Consider the following 17,199-nt stretch of genomic DNA (forward strand, 5'->3'; position numbering starts at 1 on the left):
CTTAATGAGTCCCCAAAAATTGCAAAGTGAGGTGAGTTAAAATGAACCTGTGTTTTTATCAAACATCAAATTGTGTTCAGTGGCATTTAAAAAAAGAATGGGTCTTCTTCAGTCAAGTGAACAAATGGTTCACTTTATTAACGGCATATTACATCAGATCCTGGACAGTATGTGTGATATGGAAGACTGCTCTGTGCAACTGAACTCCAGTGTGACCATAATTATTTCCTAACACAATGATGAAAACCTCTGTTCAAAATGGGTTCCAAAAATTGTTATCATTTCAAGAATTTGTTCCTGGGCTTTGATCAACTGAACGCTCATGGCCATACAAATGACTTCACTAAAGCAGGCCATAGATTATGCAATTTTCTTTCCTTCCACCACAGGTGGTATAAAAAAAATTACTTGATTCCCATATCCACACAGTCGGTGTTCATAGGGGAATCCTTCCCGCAGTGCTCTTGTGTTCTGCCAGCGGGGATCTTTCCCTGCTGGCAGAACACAATGATTACTGTTGCCGGCAATTGCCAGTGGCACTAATTGTTTGTTAAAAACCCAGCAGGCTGGTTGCACACAAGTTGATTGATAGATTGACTTGTGTACAATCAGGATGCCCATACATACGAGGGGCCTTCAAGTCAAACCAGGGCTTTTACAGGTATAAAAAGGGATGCTAGCGTGGCAGTACTACACACAGTTGTATGTCCTATCACTGATAGGCGGCGCACATGTCGCAGACAACAGTGTTAGTGCGTGCATGGAACAGCGTGTGGTGTTGAAGTTTCTTGTGAACAAAGGCGTAAAACTTGCGGATATCTACAGAAGACTTCAAGCACAGTACGGTGATGAGGCGCTCAGCCGCAGTATGACATCTGAATGGTTTAAAAGTTTCAAAGCTGGCCATACGTCTATCAGTGACAATCCGGTCATGGTGGTTCCCAGCCCAATGTACTCATTCCTGTGAACATTCAGTGTGTGGAACACCTGCTCCTGGACAATCAATGTATAACCTGCCGTGAAATTGCACAATAGACAAATTTTTCTGTGGTCAGCATTTCAGCACTGATGACGATGTGAAGCAGGCTGGCCTAGGATGGTTTAGGCATACTGACAAATATTCCTATGCCGAAGCTTTCCAGGCATTAGTTAAATGCTGGGATAAGTGTATAAATCTAGCAGAAGAGTATGTAGAAAAATAAATGCAGTTTTCACACCTTGAAATTTGTTATTTTATTATATAAACTCAAAAGTCCCAGTTTGACTTGAACGCCCCTTGTAGATTGAAATTTGGTGAGTTCAGCAGGGACTGGCCAAATTTCAATTCATGTATGGCTGGCTTAATGGTCAAAAGACTACTAAAAAGTTTATCTGACATCATAGTTTACTGCAACAACAAAGCGTTACATTGTTGATGTTGGTTGATTGTTGCTTTAGAAACTGTACAGAAATTGAATTATTTGGCCAAGCTTGTAAGCCTGCTGCAGCTTTTCCAAAATTACAGCCTATGTCTATCATATATCTTGAACAGGTTGTCACAGAAAAGGATACATCCATTAGAGAGATCATCTCTTTGCACGTGGCCATTGTAAATCCATTGGATTTTAAGTCTGTTCCTAAAAAAACAAAACAAAAAAATCACAAATTGCCAGCTGGCTTTTTAAGGTGCTATAAAAAGGACTAAGGTGTATCTAAATCCAAGAACAAAATTGGAATATATTTCAGCTTAATAGTCCTTCTGCTGGTGGCAGCATTCATTTACATTTTTTAGGTTAAGAACATTTTCAGCAGGTAAAAAAAAGAAGGAAAAACGAATGCAGCCACCATTTGTTAGGACTGGTAATCTGCAATATCTATCCATGTAGTTGATCCACACAGCCATTGTTGCATATAAAATCTTGAGATTTATTCAGAAAACCACAGTATATAGTAAGCAAAAGTACAGTTTAGTTTAACTAACATCAGAGTGAGGCAGAGGAAGAGGACCCATCTGGTACATGACCAGCCTGAAGACAGAAAGGTCTGAAAAAGAAAGGTAAGTTCTAAATAATTATAAACATAAAATATATGTGGGGCAAGGGGGCAAATATGGGGTAGCCAAAGTTGGACTTTAATGGGAAACTACAGTGGAGGACATTTATCAAGCAAATTAATGTCACGGTTGAAAAACATACTGTGTCTCTTTCAGCAAAGAAAATGCAACAAATTTACAGATCTGTGTGTCTGTATTCCTGAGCAGCTATGAGTAATTTGCAAAGAAGGAATTTATAATTCTGGCTGTAACCTTGTAATACATCTACTTCACAATGAGCCTCACTGCTCCTGTTTAGTTTGGATGAGCTCAAGGTTTATTCTACACACATGTTCAGGTCATTTTTGGCTGACTGCGTGTCCATTCAAATGCTAGGCTTTTTGCTTGTTTGACAGGAGCCAAACCTCATACAGTTGCAAGAAAAAGTATGTGAACCCCTTGGGATTACGTGGAGTTTTGCATGAATTGGGCATAAAATGTGCTCTGAACATCATCTAAGTCACAACAATAGAAGAACACAGTCTGCTGAACATAATACTACAGGAAAAAGTATGTGAACCTTTGGACTTAATTACTGCTTGACCCTCCTTTTGGCAGCAATAACCTCAACCAAACGTTTCCTGTAGTTGCAGATCAGACCTGCACAACGATCTGGAGTAATTTTGGACCACTCCTCTTCACAAAACTGTTTCAGTGTAGCAATATTCTTGGGATGTCTGGTCTTCTGAGAGCTCTTTTCTGCGAGGCATGGTTCACATCAGACAGTGCTTCTTGAAACCAGTAAACCCAAAATAAAACAGGTGTGTGTTTTTTAAGGCAGGACAGCTGTCAGCAACACATCCAACATCATCACACTGATTGGAGTCAAGGTTGGCTCACTCCTGGCTCCAATTAGCTCTGGGAGAAGTCATTAAGCTAAGGCCTCACATACTTTTTCCTCCCTGCACTGTGAATGTTTATATGTTATGTGCAATTAAACCATGGCAACATCTAATGTTTGTGTAGTATTATGTTCAGCAGACTATGTTCTTCTATTGTTGTGACTTAGATGACGTTCAGAGCACATTTTATGCCCAATTCATGCAAAACTCCACGTAATCCCAAGGGATTCACATACTTTTTCTTGCAACTGTATATATAGTAGTGGTAATTCTACTGCTACTATATATGACAGCTTCTGTCCTGTCAATAGTTAATAAGGAAGCTGCTGGCATCTGCTGCATCCTTAGCAACCAGTAACATCACCCAGCTACTTTCATTCACTGGCTGGAATTTAAAATTATTTTTTTTATGCTTTGGTACATGTTCCCCAGGTCAATGCCCAGCCCTCCATGCCTTGTGTTTGACAATCCTCTGACTATTAGTTTACAAATGTGTCATTACTTATTTTTAACATTTGGCCTCAAGGGGGCTTGGATTCAGCACCCAAGCTTCAGTAAAGTTTGCCGAACCAAACCCTGGTACAGTCTACTCATCCCTACTGTTTTAACATTGATTGACCTTGCAAAAGGATTGATAAATGTCCCCCAGTGTATTTTCAGTGAGCACATATTTTGGGTTATCGCAATGTTTACCTTAGACCAGTGATCTCCAAACTGCAGCCTGGGAGCCAGATGTGACACACCGCTTGCTTTTATCCTGCCCTTGGGGCATTATTCCCCCCACATAGTTCCTGCCATTGACACTGACAATGGGGCACTATTCCTCCCACTGACACCAATGATGGAGCAGTATTCCTCCCCCAAATACCAAAGATGGGGCATTGTTTACTGACACTGATACACCAGTAATTTTTTACCTCCGCTGACTACAGTCCGGCCCCCCTAAAGTTTGAAGGACAGCAAACTTTCTAAACAAAGGGCCAGTTTAGAGACCCCTTAGACCATAATTTACATACAATTGCACGAGCTCACTCCATATTTCCAAGTTATCGTTTTAAATATATAGATTTGTGGAGGGGCCACTAGAAGGATCTTTCAGTGGCTCAGTGCAGTTTTCCCTTGTTGTAAACAACTATTGATCTAAAATTTCAGCCACCCAGGATTTCCCACAGAACATATTCCTGGGATGGTCAACTCTTATGTATTAAAGCTATGTAAGTAATATCTAATGGCAATTAAAATGGCAGTAAACCGCACAAAAAAAAGTAGACCTGCAGGATAATGTCATAATGTGGTAGTATGCTTACATACTAGCATATTATGACAGACTTACCTTAAAACAAAGACTTCAAGCGGTGTGCTGCCCCCGCTGACAGGGCTTCCATCTTCATCCGGTTTTCCTTCCAGATTTATGGGTTCCGGCCGTTTGAATGGCTGAACCACAACAACATCACTCCTTTACATGTGTGCATGCACCGGTAGCATCAATGGCTGCTACTAAAGTAAGTATCTCATAAAACGGTGCACATTTAGGAGATATTTACCGTACCTACAGTTAGGTCTTATTATAGGTGCACCTGTACATATAAATAAAAAAGTGGTGTTTACTACCACTTTAATACGGAAATATGAAAAAAAAATGGAAAATGGAACAAAATATGGAACAGCAAGTAAGTACACATATGAAGGTCATGCAAAAAAATTCTTTAAGCCCCCGGTCACATCAAAGCCCATTTTGAAACCGTGCGACTTACAGTGAAGTCATACGATTTCAAAATCAGGTGACCTGCCGATTTCAGTTGTGGTTTGCAAGACGTCTGACACAGATGTCTATGCAAATCGCAACAAAAGTAGTGCATGAACTACTTAGAAATCAGTGACTTGTTCCCCATTGGAAAAAGTGAATTAATGTGGATATTTTGAAAACTCTCCAATGGGACACAAATGGCAATAAATACCTGGCAGGTGGTCTAATCTTTCCTTACATCATTTAAATCAAAAGAACGGGCCTTTAAACTAAAACCTTAAATAATAACGTGAAATTACAGGCTCACTAATAAACCTTCTGTGTTTTCCCTTTAAAATTATTAGTTTGGTACAAAAGATTAACTTACTCCTTGCCAGAAGTTTGTTGAGAATTGCCTGAATATCCTTGACATTGACTTCTCCCTTCTATATAATAGATAAAAACCATTATCCAATGATATAAAAGAGGCAGTGTAAAGAACATTGATGATGTTTCAAAGTGCAATAATATGAACATAATAGTTATTATTATTATTACTACATATATAGCGCCAAAGGGTTTACTCAGCGCTGTACATTAGAGGGGGGGACAATACAAGAAACAGAACAGCAACAACAACAGTACACGAGGGGTTAGAGGGCCCTACTCTTTCGAGCTTACAATCTATAATCTTTTCTTCTGGATAGTACAGTGAGATTGTTGATTGGATGTTATGAGTTATTACGCTTTGCATATCACAGTTTGCCAAGTTGGAGAGGAATAGTAACACCAAAGTGCCAGAACCTCCAAATGATAATATATGCATTGCTAATATAAAGCAGAACTCTGGGTATAAACATCAAATGTCAGATCCCCATCCCCTCAGCTGATGCAGAATATAATGTTCCTTTTACTAGGGGTTGATATGATACAGATGCATACTTGCCTTTCTTCATTCTCCTGTTATTCTCCCAGTGCCAGAATGTGGATGAGCACTCCTATGTCAGCCTACACAATCCAGGACACATGGGGGTATACCCATGTATTTACTAAAACTAGAACGTGCAGCTCTGCAATGCAGCCAATCAGCTTCCATGGTTTTTTGTCAAAGCTTAATTGAACAAGCTGAAGTTAGAAGCTAATTGGCTACCATGTACAGATGCACCAGATTTTGCACTCTCCAGTTTTAGTAAATCAACCTGGTGACTACTGGTCCTACATTGCTGATGTTGGTAAGAGGAGCAGCAACAAGACCATCAATAAATCAGGCTTTGGGGGACTGGTTGTCACCACTAGGATTGGTTGTCGCCACCAGAACCAGTGGGAAGACTACAAGACCATGGATAGAGATAAGTATTCTTCAGTATTAGATTGTCCCCTGCGTAAAACAAGCATTATTTTCTGCAGCATCTGGGGGAAAAGGGGCAATGTTACTTATTTTGTTTTCTTGCAGAGTTAGGCTTCAATGAAGCTGCAACTGGAACAGAAGCCAAATTAACAAATAAAAAAAACCATGTGCATGGAGCCCAACACTGTGTTTTAAAGCTCCTAGAAGCTGATATCAGCATTGTTTTCCTGCTCCTAGAAGCTAATTATTGTTATCCTACGTCTCCTTGCACACTATTTTAGGCTAGTAATGTTTTTCAAGCTTCAGTGTTTTGGAGCAGAAAAAAAAATAGTTTTTGTAGTTTTTGGGAACGTTTTTCCAGCAGAAAAAACCGCTGAACACTCCTAAACGTTTCTAAGTACTACAAAAGCGCTTCTAGCAACTATTTCCTAGCTTTTTTTTCCTGCATGTACTGTAAAAACGCTAATGCTCCTAAACATTCCTAAACGCTTCTAAATGCTACTAATAATGATACTACAAGGTGGCACAAAATGCTATTATCAGCATTTTTCATCCAGTTTTTTATTTTCTAGCGTTTTTTGAGCTTTTAAAAATGCTAGTGTGCATGAAGCTTTAATATGACCTGTAGATTTGCAGCCATACCTAGGTATACTGTTCAGGTCTATCCCACATCACTTCTTTATGAGTTCTGCAATAGATCTTTTCAGTTTAGGCTCAAGCGGAATTCCACTCACCTGTCAAAAAATAAAAGTCAGCAGCTACAAAAACTGTAGCTGCTGACTTTTAAAAAACAGCCACTTACCTGTCCCTCGGCCCCGTGGTGTGTCCCCCGCAGCTCGTTTCACCAGCCGTCCTGGATTCCAGGAGGCCGGCATGTTCAGTGTGGGCACCCGGCTGTGATAGCTTGCGGCTTCACAGCCGGGTACCCACTGCGCATGCGCGAGTAGCGCTGCACTTTATGAATGGTCCTGTAGTCTTCTGGGACCTGTCACGTGTTACACAAGACTACGGGGAGGGAGGACACCTTCCGCCTAGGCGATCGGACCAGAAGTGGGAGCGGGTACCTGTCAAATTCGGGTACCCGTTCCCCTCCGCCCCCCAAAGGTGCCAATCCGTAATGGGGAGCGGGAGAGCAGTCCTTAAAGCGGAACTTCCCCTTTTGGGTGGAGCTCCGCTTTAAGTTCTCACCATTAAAACATCTCTGGTCTGTGGGAGTTCATAGACCTAAACTAAAAGATTTATGTATTTTCTGATAGATGCTGTATTTGTTCTTTGGAAGTAGATTCCTTTGTATACATAATATATACTATGATAGACTGAAGCATCTCACCCAGTTGGAGTAAAGCAAACTCAAATTCTGCAGCAAATCTTTAAACACATCTTTAAAATGGACCTACACTCAAAGTTCGGGTCCACTTTAAACAATCGGGGAGGCATTGGGGAGGTTTGGTAGGAGTATAGGAGATAATATAAACATATCTGACTGTTTCCTTCCATTGCAGATCATGTATTCTAAATTAGTCAATCATTTTTGTGGCTTCCAGCAGTATTGCACAGCGGGTGCAGATGTCAGCAGACTCTTTATTCACTCTAACCATGGCGCCTCTGCGTGCCACTGACGTAACGCAGAACTGGAGCATTACAAGATCTCTTTGTTACTATGGACAGGTGAGTTAAATCTAGTTTTAATTCCAAGGCCTACCTTTCTTAACTCCTCCTTAATTTTTGAAAGTGGACTTAATGTCTGCTTTTGGTTATACTTTAGGTAAGGCGGCATATTTGTATATGATTCAGTAAGTTTCCTGGATCTGTAGCACTAGCCTCATCTACAAAATACTACATATCCTTTACTGTCTATCACTGATGAATTTATCTCTATTCCAATAAAAGTACTGAAATTCTCTTACATCCCCTGCCAATTTCTGGAAAATATTCTTGAAGTCGACAGGCACATCTTTGTCAGATACTTGAGGCTGAGGAAAAAAATAAACAGTTAATCCATGATGTTACCTGGATGTTGGGGGAGCAAATTTAGCTCTAAACAATCAGTCTCCTTTATTATACCATTACCACATTCTTGTGAGATCATCGCAGCTTGAATATACACTAAATGAAATCCCTATTTGTTAAAGTGTTACTAAACCCACAACAGTAAAATCAGTCTGTATATGCAGTAAAGCATGCTTGTTATACTCACTGTGGAATGTAAGGGGTTAATCCTCTGCATTGTGTAAAAAGGCTGTTTGATCCTGTCTTCTCTGATCCTCCCCTTCTTCCACAGTCCCCAATACATCTGCTGATAGAACAGAGCCTTGAGGGCAAGCTGCACATGCTCAGTTTACTGTATATATGGCTAGAGTTTTTTTTTCTTTCGGAGGGTGCATGTGATCAACACAGGGCCAATCAGCATTGTACAGACAGAGGGTCAGAGGTCCTGCAGCCTCATAGGACAATCAGGGGAGAATGAAAACTCCTCCTACAAGCTTTAACCAGTGCTCAGCTGGACACTGATAGAAGTCACAAGACTGTGTAAAAAGGCCGTTTGTTCCTTTCTTCTCTGCCCCTCCTCTTGCTCAAATGTCCACATCTTATCTCCTGATAAGACAGACTGAACCGGTATCCACATGCACACGCTCAGTTTAGTGTGTATTGCTAGAGAGGTGTGTGATCAGCACAGGGCCAATCAGCACTGTCCAGACAGAGATCAGGGGTCCTGCATCCTCCTAGAGCAGAAAGAAAACTCCTCCTACAAGCTTTAACCAGTGCTCTGCTGAAGTCCCAAGACTGCTCTAACTGCTGATGAGAAAAGGTATTTAGCAGTTTATATTTACTAAAATAATTGCATTTCCATGTTGTGTACTGTGGGAGACCAGAATACAGAGTCCTGGGTTTAGTAACACTTTAATGTTTCAGCCCTCTTCAGTAACATGAAATCCTCTTATACTTAACTTTTTTATACATTTATGTAATGCAGATTTTTTTATTTCTAAACGGTGTTTATTCCGGAAACGTTTTGCGTTATTCTTAAGAATATGTTGAACCATTATATAATGGCTTTAGGCCTCCAATTTGTCATGAAAATATGATAAAATTCAGCCATCTGGAGTTCCATTGTTCTTGTGGCTTCCTTTGTAAGGGTTATGAACAAGGCAAAGTTTGGCTGTTATGAGCAACAATCTGTCTAGCATCTCCAACACCTCCCTACAAACCAACCTCCATGGCCGCAAACCTTTGTGCAGAACGATGCAGCTCATGATCCTCCCCCCAGTATCACCTGTTGTGTCCATTCCTCGAGGAGGTGGTGGAGAAACAGTAAATCAGCAGGAGGAACCAATGAGAACTGCAGTAGAGCCAGGAGATTGACACTTCAAGAAGTGTCAGTTTTCTAGCAAACTTAGGGAGATGATTTCTCAGGACCCAAGCTGTGTTTGGTGACATGGGAAGCAGGACAGGTCAGTATTTAAACTCTTCTTTTTCAGGGATAGATTGCCTGGGTTACTTATGTATAGCAACACAGCTTTAATATACAATAATGTACAGTACATATAAAGTGCAGCGCTTAACAAAGTCACAAACAATTAGTGAAAAATTTCAAACAATTAATGAAAAAAAAACATCGTTTTTCATTATTGCTTAAAATGTTTCACTAATTGTGACTTTGCACTTTATATGTACATTATTTTTGATTGCCTGGTATCGAGGTGTAGTGTTCAGCTGCTATTTATTTGCATTTTATGCTTTTAGCGCAGATTTATATTTTAAATTCCTCTTTTAATAAATAATAACTGTTACTGTAAATGGGAGTTTAATTTTAGGTTGAAAGGGGACCTCTCTGTGGAAACGTAGGAAAGCTGGGGCAACCCACCCCTTATTTAGTACCTCCTCATCCCTCAGCTAGTTTTAGACAGACAAATTTCTACTGTTGCATAACCAAAGCTGAAATAAAAGATCAAAGCTCAGAAAGCTATAGAATGACACTGTATCATTTAAGACAAAATATTTTGGGCTAAATAAGCACCCACCTCATAAGGACTTCCTATCGCTACATCTCCAACTTCCCTGGGAGAAAGAAAACACACAAAAAAATAACATTAGTTGCAAACTATAATGGTTTTGGGTTACATTTATTTTATTTTTAAGCCTATAGGGTTTAAAACTAATATGTAGAGCTTTTTTCAAAAGGAATGTGGGGAGGAATGCAGTTTTGGCACCTCCAGCACTAAATGTATGTTATGACAAGAGGTGCTGGGATGACACTGGAGGGTCTATTGATGCTGGCTGCTACTATTTTTAAAAAGGGAGGGTTATGTTGCTGGGGGGGGGGGGGGGGGGTCATTTGCTGCTGGGAGGGATCTACTGTTATAGATATTGTAGTTTTTTGTAATTCTTTAACTAGGATATATTGTTATTTTTTTACTCTTTCACAAGGATATGTTGTAGTTTTTTTTATTCTTTAACTAGGTTATGTGTTGTTTTTTGTATTATTTAATTAGGATGTAGTGTGGTTTTATTATTATTTAACTTGGATATATTGTAGTTTTTAGATTCTTTAAAGCGGAGCTCCACCCAAAAGGGGAAGTTCTGCTTTAAGGACTGCTCCCCCGCTCCCCATTAAGGATTGGCACCTTTGGGGAGCAGGGGGGCCTAGGCCTAAGCGATCAGAAGTGGAAGGTGTCCTCCTTCTCTCCCTCCATGTAGTCTTTTGGGACATGTGACAGGTCCCAGAAGACTACAGGACCATTCACAAAGTGCAGCGCTATTTGCGCATGCGCAATGGGTACCCGGCTGTGAAGCCACAATCTATCACAGCCGGGTGCCCACACTGAAGATGCTGGCCTCCTGAAATACAGGACGGCCAGTGAAATGAACTGCGGGGGACACACTGTGAGACCGAGGGACAGGTAAGTGGCTGTTTTTTAAAAGTCAGCAGCTACAGTTTTTGTAGCTGCTTACTTTTATTTTTTGATAGGTCGAGTGGAACTCCGCTTTAACTAGGATATATTGTTGTAGAGGCGTCCCTAGGGTTGGTGACACCCAGTGCGATAAAACTTGGTGACATTCCCTCCGACGATCCCCACAGAATGCATCGGATCTGCGGATTGAGCATAATGGATCGGACTCCGATCCATTATGCTCAATCCGCAGATCCGATCCATCCTGCGGGGATTGTCGGCTTTCTTTACAACTTACCTTTTCTTGGAGCAGGTCCGGGTGTAGCGGCAAGATGTGTCTCCCATGTAGATATGTCCCCCCTGAAGCAACTGTGCATGTCCCGGTTTCAGACACGATCAATCGATGATAGCAGTAGTTCTATCACAATTGATCGTACCTGAAACCGGGACATGCGCAGTTGCTTCAGGGGGACATCTACATGGGAGACACATCTTGCCGCTACACCGGTGTCACCTCGTATAGGTTGCACGCCGACAATTCCTGCAGAATCGTCCACATGCAACCTATACGGGATGACACCGGACCTGCTCCAAGAAAAGGTAAGTTGTAAAGAAAGCCGATGATCCCCGCAGGATGGATTGGATCCGTGTGGTCGGTGTCGCCCGGTACGGACCGCACCCCCCGCACCTGCCTCAGGACGCCACTGTATTGTAGTTTTGTTATTATTTAACTGGGATATATATTGTAGGGTTTTTTTGTCATTCTTAAACTAGCATATACTGTTCTCTAACTAGTATATAGTGATTTTTTTTCATTAGCTATGATATATATAGATATATTTTTTTCTTGAACTAGTATAAATTGTAGGGTTTCTTTTATTCTTTACCTAGGTTATATTTTACTAACAATACATACATTGTTTCACACACTGTCAATGTACAGAGATCTTGTACACTTGACCACCGTCATAGGGATTGGAAGCAGGGGGATATCTCCTCTGATGACAAATAAAGCTAAAAAAAAGTCAACAGATACTCTAATCTTTTGCAAAAACTAAAACATTTTGACAGTTTAAGAAACACTATTCACAACTATATTTCTAGCTAGAAATGTTCAATGACCCTTACTAACTGTACCGGCACCATCAAAAGATCATGTCAAACATTTATCTTATTGGATTGATGGGTAGGAACTCTCGCCACAGTAAGTCCTATGACCTGCCATATAGACTCACAGGGATTTGGCAGCTTTTTCAGAGAAGACACGCAGGCAGAAATCTCCATTTTTAAAAGGTTCAAAAGTGGATGGCACAATGAGATAATCCCCCACGGGTAACTTCATGCGCTTGGAGACTTCCCGCATGTTGATGTAGGTGTCAGATCGAGCAGCGGAGAGATTCCTCTGGAAAAAATCCCTGCCAAAGGTGACTTCTGTTTGGTCCTGAAACTAAAAGATAGACAAGATTAAAGTGTATCTAAAACCAAAACATAAATTTTGGATAGGGAAACAAATGCCTAAAACCCTGTCACTTTTTTTCTGTCTCTTTGGGCAGATTTCCTTTTACATCCTGCCATAGAGACACAATAGGAAGTGAAGGAAATTTCTCAGTAGTGAGAGAAGCAGTTGGTCCCATTGAGAAATGTAATTTTTACTACAATCTGGTGCTAAGTGTAATAATTTGCATTTCTATACCCGGTTTGTGCCAATGGCAATGGTGACCAGGAAAAATAGAATAGCTGAGTCACCCCAATAGGGACAAAGACAGCAATAAAACCTAAGAAACAGTCTGCCTCTCCCAAACCTGGTAAGCTGGATCACCTCCTTGGCTGTCGGGTGCTAAAACCAGAGCAGGGGCTCGTCCTTGCCCTAAACTATCCATGGATCCAAGAAAGAAACTAGCAGCACACTGTGAACAGGTGAATCATAACCTGATTAAGGCCTAACAGCTGAAATGTGTTGGCTGTTCTTTGCGGCTGTACTTTACCAGCTTATATTAAAGGACGTCTGTCTATGCTGATATACTAGAGCGCTGGCTTTTTCTTGCATATATTCAGCTTTGGAGATGGAGGGAAACCTTTTTATACTTAGCACTCAGCCCGGAGCTTTTGAATTCAGTGGGGGTCCAGTGGAATCCCTTGTAAGTAAAACTTTATTGGTCTGGACAAGCAACAGTAAGCCCCCTATCAAGTGGGACCTTCTCCTATAAAAAGAAGGTCCTCAGCTGGGCTTCAAGTTGCCTGTTTGGAACAACAAAGTTTTACTTACAAGGGACTCTACATTGTGCCACCATCTTCTTTTCTTAGATCCAGCAATAAAAATATGGCAGGGAAACTAATCCTTGAGAAAAAGGAAAAGAGATCGAATGAGTAACAGAATAATGACTAAAGCAATTGAAATTAAAAGAGAAAGAGAACGGCCAAACAGATCAAGGCAACCCACCAATCAGAGTGGTACTTGGATATCCTGCTGCCCTAGGCAAAACTTAAAGATTACCCCCATTTCTTTTGTAGAGTAGGGGAAAAATGGCAGTTTTTTTGTTGCAGTCTGTGTCCCTGTTGTGGGTTTTCCCTCCCTTCATAATTGGCACAAAGTGAGAGGATATCCTTCTAACGGAGCCACAGAAAGCAGTAAGAATCTGAAAGAGGTTCTAATCCCTCCCCACTCTATCAAACCCCCAAAAAATTTGCGTTTCAACATAAACTCAAGAAACCCAGATCAATACTTTAAAGGTTATATGTGTATTTAAAGCGGAGTTCCACCTGAAAAAAAATAAATAAAAGTCAGCAGCTACAAAAACTGTAGACTTTTATAATACAGACACTTACCTGTCCCTCGGTCCAGCGCTGTCCTCACCACGACTGGTTTCAATGGCCGTCTTCTCTCCCAGGCACCAGCATCTTCTGTGTGGACACCCGGCTGTGACAGTTTGTGGCTTCACAGGCAGGTGCCCACTGCACATGTGAATGGCCCCATAGTCTTCTGGGACCTGTCACGTGTCCCAGAAGACTACGGGGAGGGAGGGGGGGAGGACAACTTCCGCTTCCGATCGCCTAAGCGAAGTGGGGGTGGGTACCTGTCAAATATGGATCCCTGCTCCCCAAAGGTGCCGATCCTTAATGGGGAGTGGGGGACAAAGGCTTAAAGTGGAACTTCCCCTTTTGGGTGGAGCTCTGCTTTAACTTATTTTATGCTATGTTATGTATCTTAATAAGCCTCCCTTGTGTAGACATCCAAAAGGCCTGAAACTGATGCTGGGTGCTACCATCTTGGATGTGATGTCAGCAGCCATAAAAGACTCAGAACTGTCAACCAAGTGACACTCTATAGTATTCTCTTCACTTCTTCCCCAGAAGATTCCTGTAGGTTATGTAAGGAGGTGTAAGGAGGGGTGGAGAGGACTATGACGTGCAAGGAGAGTGGGCTGTGCTGGGCAAATGACTCTTCTGATGAAGTCAAATTTTCTAACAAGTTCAAGACTTGATTTTTCTGCACTTTAACCAGAAATTTTGAGGATCAGGTTGTTGACAGTATGTCCATTAAAAATGTATGTATTATTAAGGATTTTCTATGTCAATAATATGAAATGTTGCTTTTTCAAATGTATTTTAAATTTCCCCAGTATAGAACAGTAAATAGAATAAACAGAAACCAAACATTTCACGGTCACACCATCGCATTTTATGTGCGCTATAATGCAAGATCATAGCATGCTAAAATATATACTAGTAACCAATATAATCTATAAAACGGTTCACATCAGTGTGTTGCATTAGAGGGCAGTGTGTTGTGTCTTTGACAAATCTGGCTTACTCCATCTTTTGTGAATTTTGGTAAAAATGCATAGATAATGCATTGAAAATACAATGTTCATTTAAATTACTTTCTTAAATCACATGTCTAGTTTCCCAGGAAGAAAATTCATATAGAACGTTCGCAGAACATGCGTAAAATTCATCTTGTGCTGCGATACATTTAAACACATTATGTTCTTTGAAGAACACACACGTTCTATTGCAATGGTGTGACCGGGGGCCCAAAAATGTTATTTTTGTTTCTAAAAAGGTCCCTCCAGTCAATGCTGACATTGCTGATATCACCTTGTAATATACTGACATCCACAAAACTTAACCCTTCAACAGAAAATGTAAACTACCATCTCAGCTGCACATGGTACAGATTACAAAATAATAAAACAACTTATTCTGATGAGAACTGGAAGAATTCCATCATAAGCACCAGCAACACAAATTTTTTTCATCATTATTTAAATGCAATGTGTGGTGTTGGTAGTTGGAATGGCATCAAACCCAATGTACCTCTTTTGGAACCTGCAAGGAAAAAAAAAGTATTTGGTCATATAAATTAGGTATGGATAATGTTACTATAGACAAAGTCAGTGTTAAATACAATTGTAAAGGCGGGATGGACCCCTGATTCTACAAATTTCTACAAACAATTAACTCGCCCAGTACAGGCGTACCTCAGTTTACGAACGCCTCGGTTAACGTAATATTCGGTTTACGAATGAAAATCCATTGAAAATAATGCCTCGGTTTATGAATTTTTTACGCAATACGAACGGATTAATTGGTTTTCAGTGCATTTACAATTTTTTTTTTAGTCATGTCCCTGTATAGCACTATGCCTTTAAAGTGCACTTTATAAAGAGTTTTGAACAGATAAGACTTTTTTTTACTTTTTTCTGACCTCCGGAAAGGATTAATTGGTTTTCGATGCATTTACAATTTTTTTTTAATTATGTCCCTGTGCAGTACTTATGCCTTTAAAGTACACTTTATAAATAGTTTTGAAAAGATAAAAGACTTTTTTTTTACTTTTTTCTGACCTCCAGAATGGATTAATTGGTTTTCAATGACAGAGACTGGTCTTTATTTCTAAGAAATTCCCACACAGAGGCAGATTTTCACACTGTATTATCACCAAGATTTAACTAAGAATACACATGCCTCTTGTTTAGACTGTATCTGCTCAGCTTTAAAGCTTTGGATACAGTGGGGAAGAGCAATGCTGTAGGATATTATTTCCACCAGTGAACCCATTGCGAAAAATATTCCCCACTTCATTTGCTTGTGACGCCTGTGCAGGAAATGGTTTTGTGGGTTTGTACCAGGACAGGAAGGCAAAGACAGAAATAAAAACATTGTCAGAAGTTCTAACCCTTACCCCACTCTGACAGAAATGTGTTTTGTCTGTGTCCCCATTGGCATATGTTTCCCATCACTTTCTGTCCGGATAGGAAGTTAGGGGAATTCCTTTCCAATAGGGACATGGCTGGTAATAAAAACCTGAGAGACAATTCGACTCTACCCTACTTTTTTCAAAAACTAAAAAGATTTTTGGCTTTAAGTTGGCCAGGAAAACAGGATTATGGTAAAATGTACATGTAATGTCTCTTAGGCCAGGTTTAGGCTCCATGCACACAGGGCATTTTAATAATGCCGGTAATGCTAGCTGTGTAAAGTCACATTAAAAAAGTGAGTTTTTTTAGCATTTTTGTATTAGCGTTTAGCAGCGATTTTAGCATTTTTTAGAGTTTTTTTTACAAAAAAATGTATTTTTTTTGGTCAAAAAAGTCCACGAAAATGCTGGTTTGACACGATTTACCACATTTTGCCATGTTTTTCAACATTAGAGCGTTTTTACAGCTAAAAAAACTCCTCTAGAGACCCACTAGTTCGGGTTTTTTTTTCCCAACCAAAAAACGCCCCTGCCAAAAAATGTTGATTACAGACATGCTGGTAGGCTAATTGGCTCCTGTCTGAATTGTCCCTAGTATACGTATGTATGAATGTGAGTTGGGGACCTTAGATTGTATGCCCCTTGAGGGTTAGGGACTGATGTGAATGTACAATATACTGTATATGTAAAGCGCGGTGTAAATTGACAGCGCTATTGAAGTACCTGAAATAAATAAATTCCAGTCTATGTGTGCATGGACACATAGGATAACATGCTGGGGAGTTTACTGGCTGTAGAACAAAAACTTCAAAAGCCAAAAACAGCCGCTGTAAAAACGTCCAGTGTGCATGAGGACTTAGACTCAAAGCTCTATCATTATATTTTGTATTTTACAATTCCATCCCCTATGGGACAAAGTACGATCGGTACTTAGTCCCACATTTTTAAGTGCTTTCTAACCTTAGTTATGAGTGCCAAGCCGACCTCATAGCTGAAGTTTGTTTCAGCTTTGAAGACTTTCCACAGGCAACAAACTGCAAGAGGTGATTTGGGTGGGGGGTGCTATAGTCATGCCAGCCTCTGCATTCCTGTTGCCATTGCTTGCCTGTGGAAAGTGCTC

General features: G+C 40.5%; 1 protein-coding gene across 1 annotated transcript in view; it reads right to left on the bottom strand.

Moving 5' to 3' along the window:
• CAPN8 (calpain 8) overlaps positions 1-17,199 on the bottom strand; it is a 99,433-nt gene that overhangs the window by 13,530 nt on the left and 68,704 nt on the right. The window contains exons 11-15 of the mRNA XM_089685061.1: positions 12,115-12,326; positions 10,010-10,046; positions 7,895-7,960; positions 5,028-5,085; positions 1,552-1,616 (exon numbers count right to left, since the gene is read on the bottom strand). Of these exons, the coding sequence (XP_089541187.1) occupies positions 1,552-1,616; positions 5,028-5,085; positions 7,895-7,960; positions 10,010-10,046; positions 12,115-12,326 (438 nt within the window). The remainder of the gene's footprint in view (positions 1-1,551; positions 1,617-5,027; positions 5,086-7,894; positions 7,961-10,009; positions 10,047-12,114; positions 12,327-17,199) is intronic.

The sequence above is a fragment of the Staurois parvus genome, unplaced genomic scaffold, assembly GCF_062004578.1.
Source record: "Staurois parvus isolate SC_StPar_1 unplaced genomic scaffold, SC_StPar_1.0 ptg000362l, whole genome shotgun sequence".
Taxonomy (NCBI): Eukaryota; Metazoa; Chordata; class Amphibia; order Anura; family Ranidae; genus Staurois; species Staurois parvus.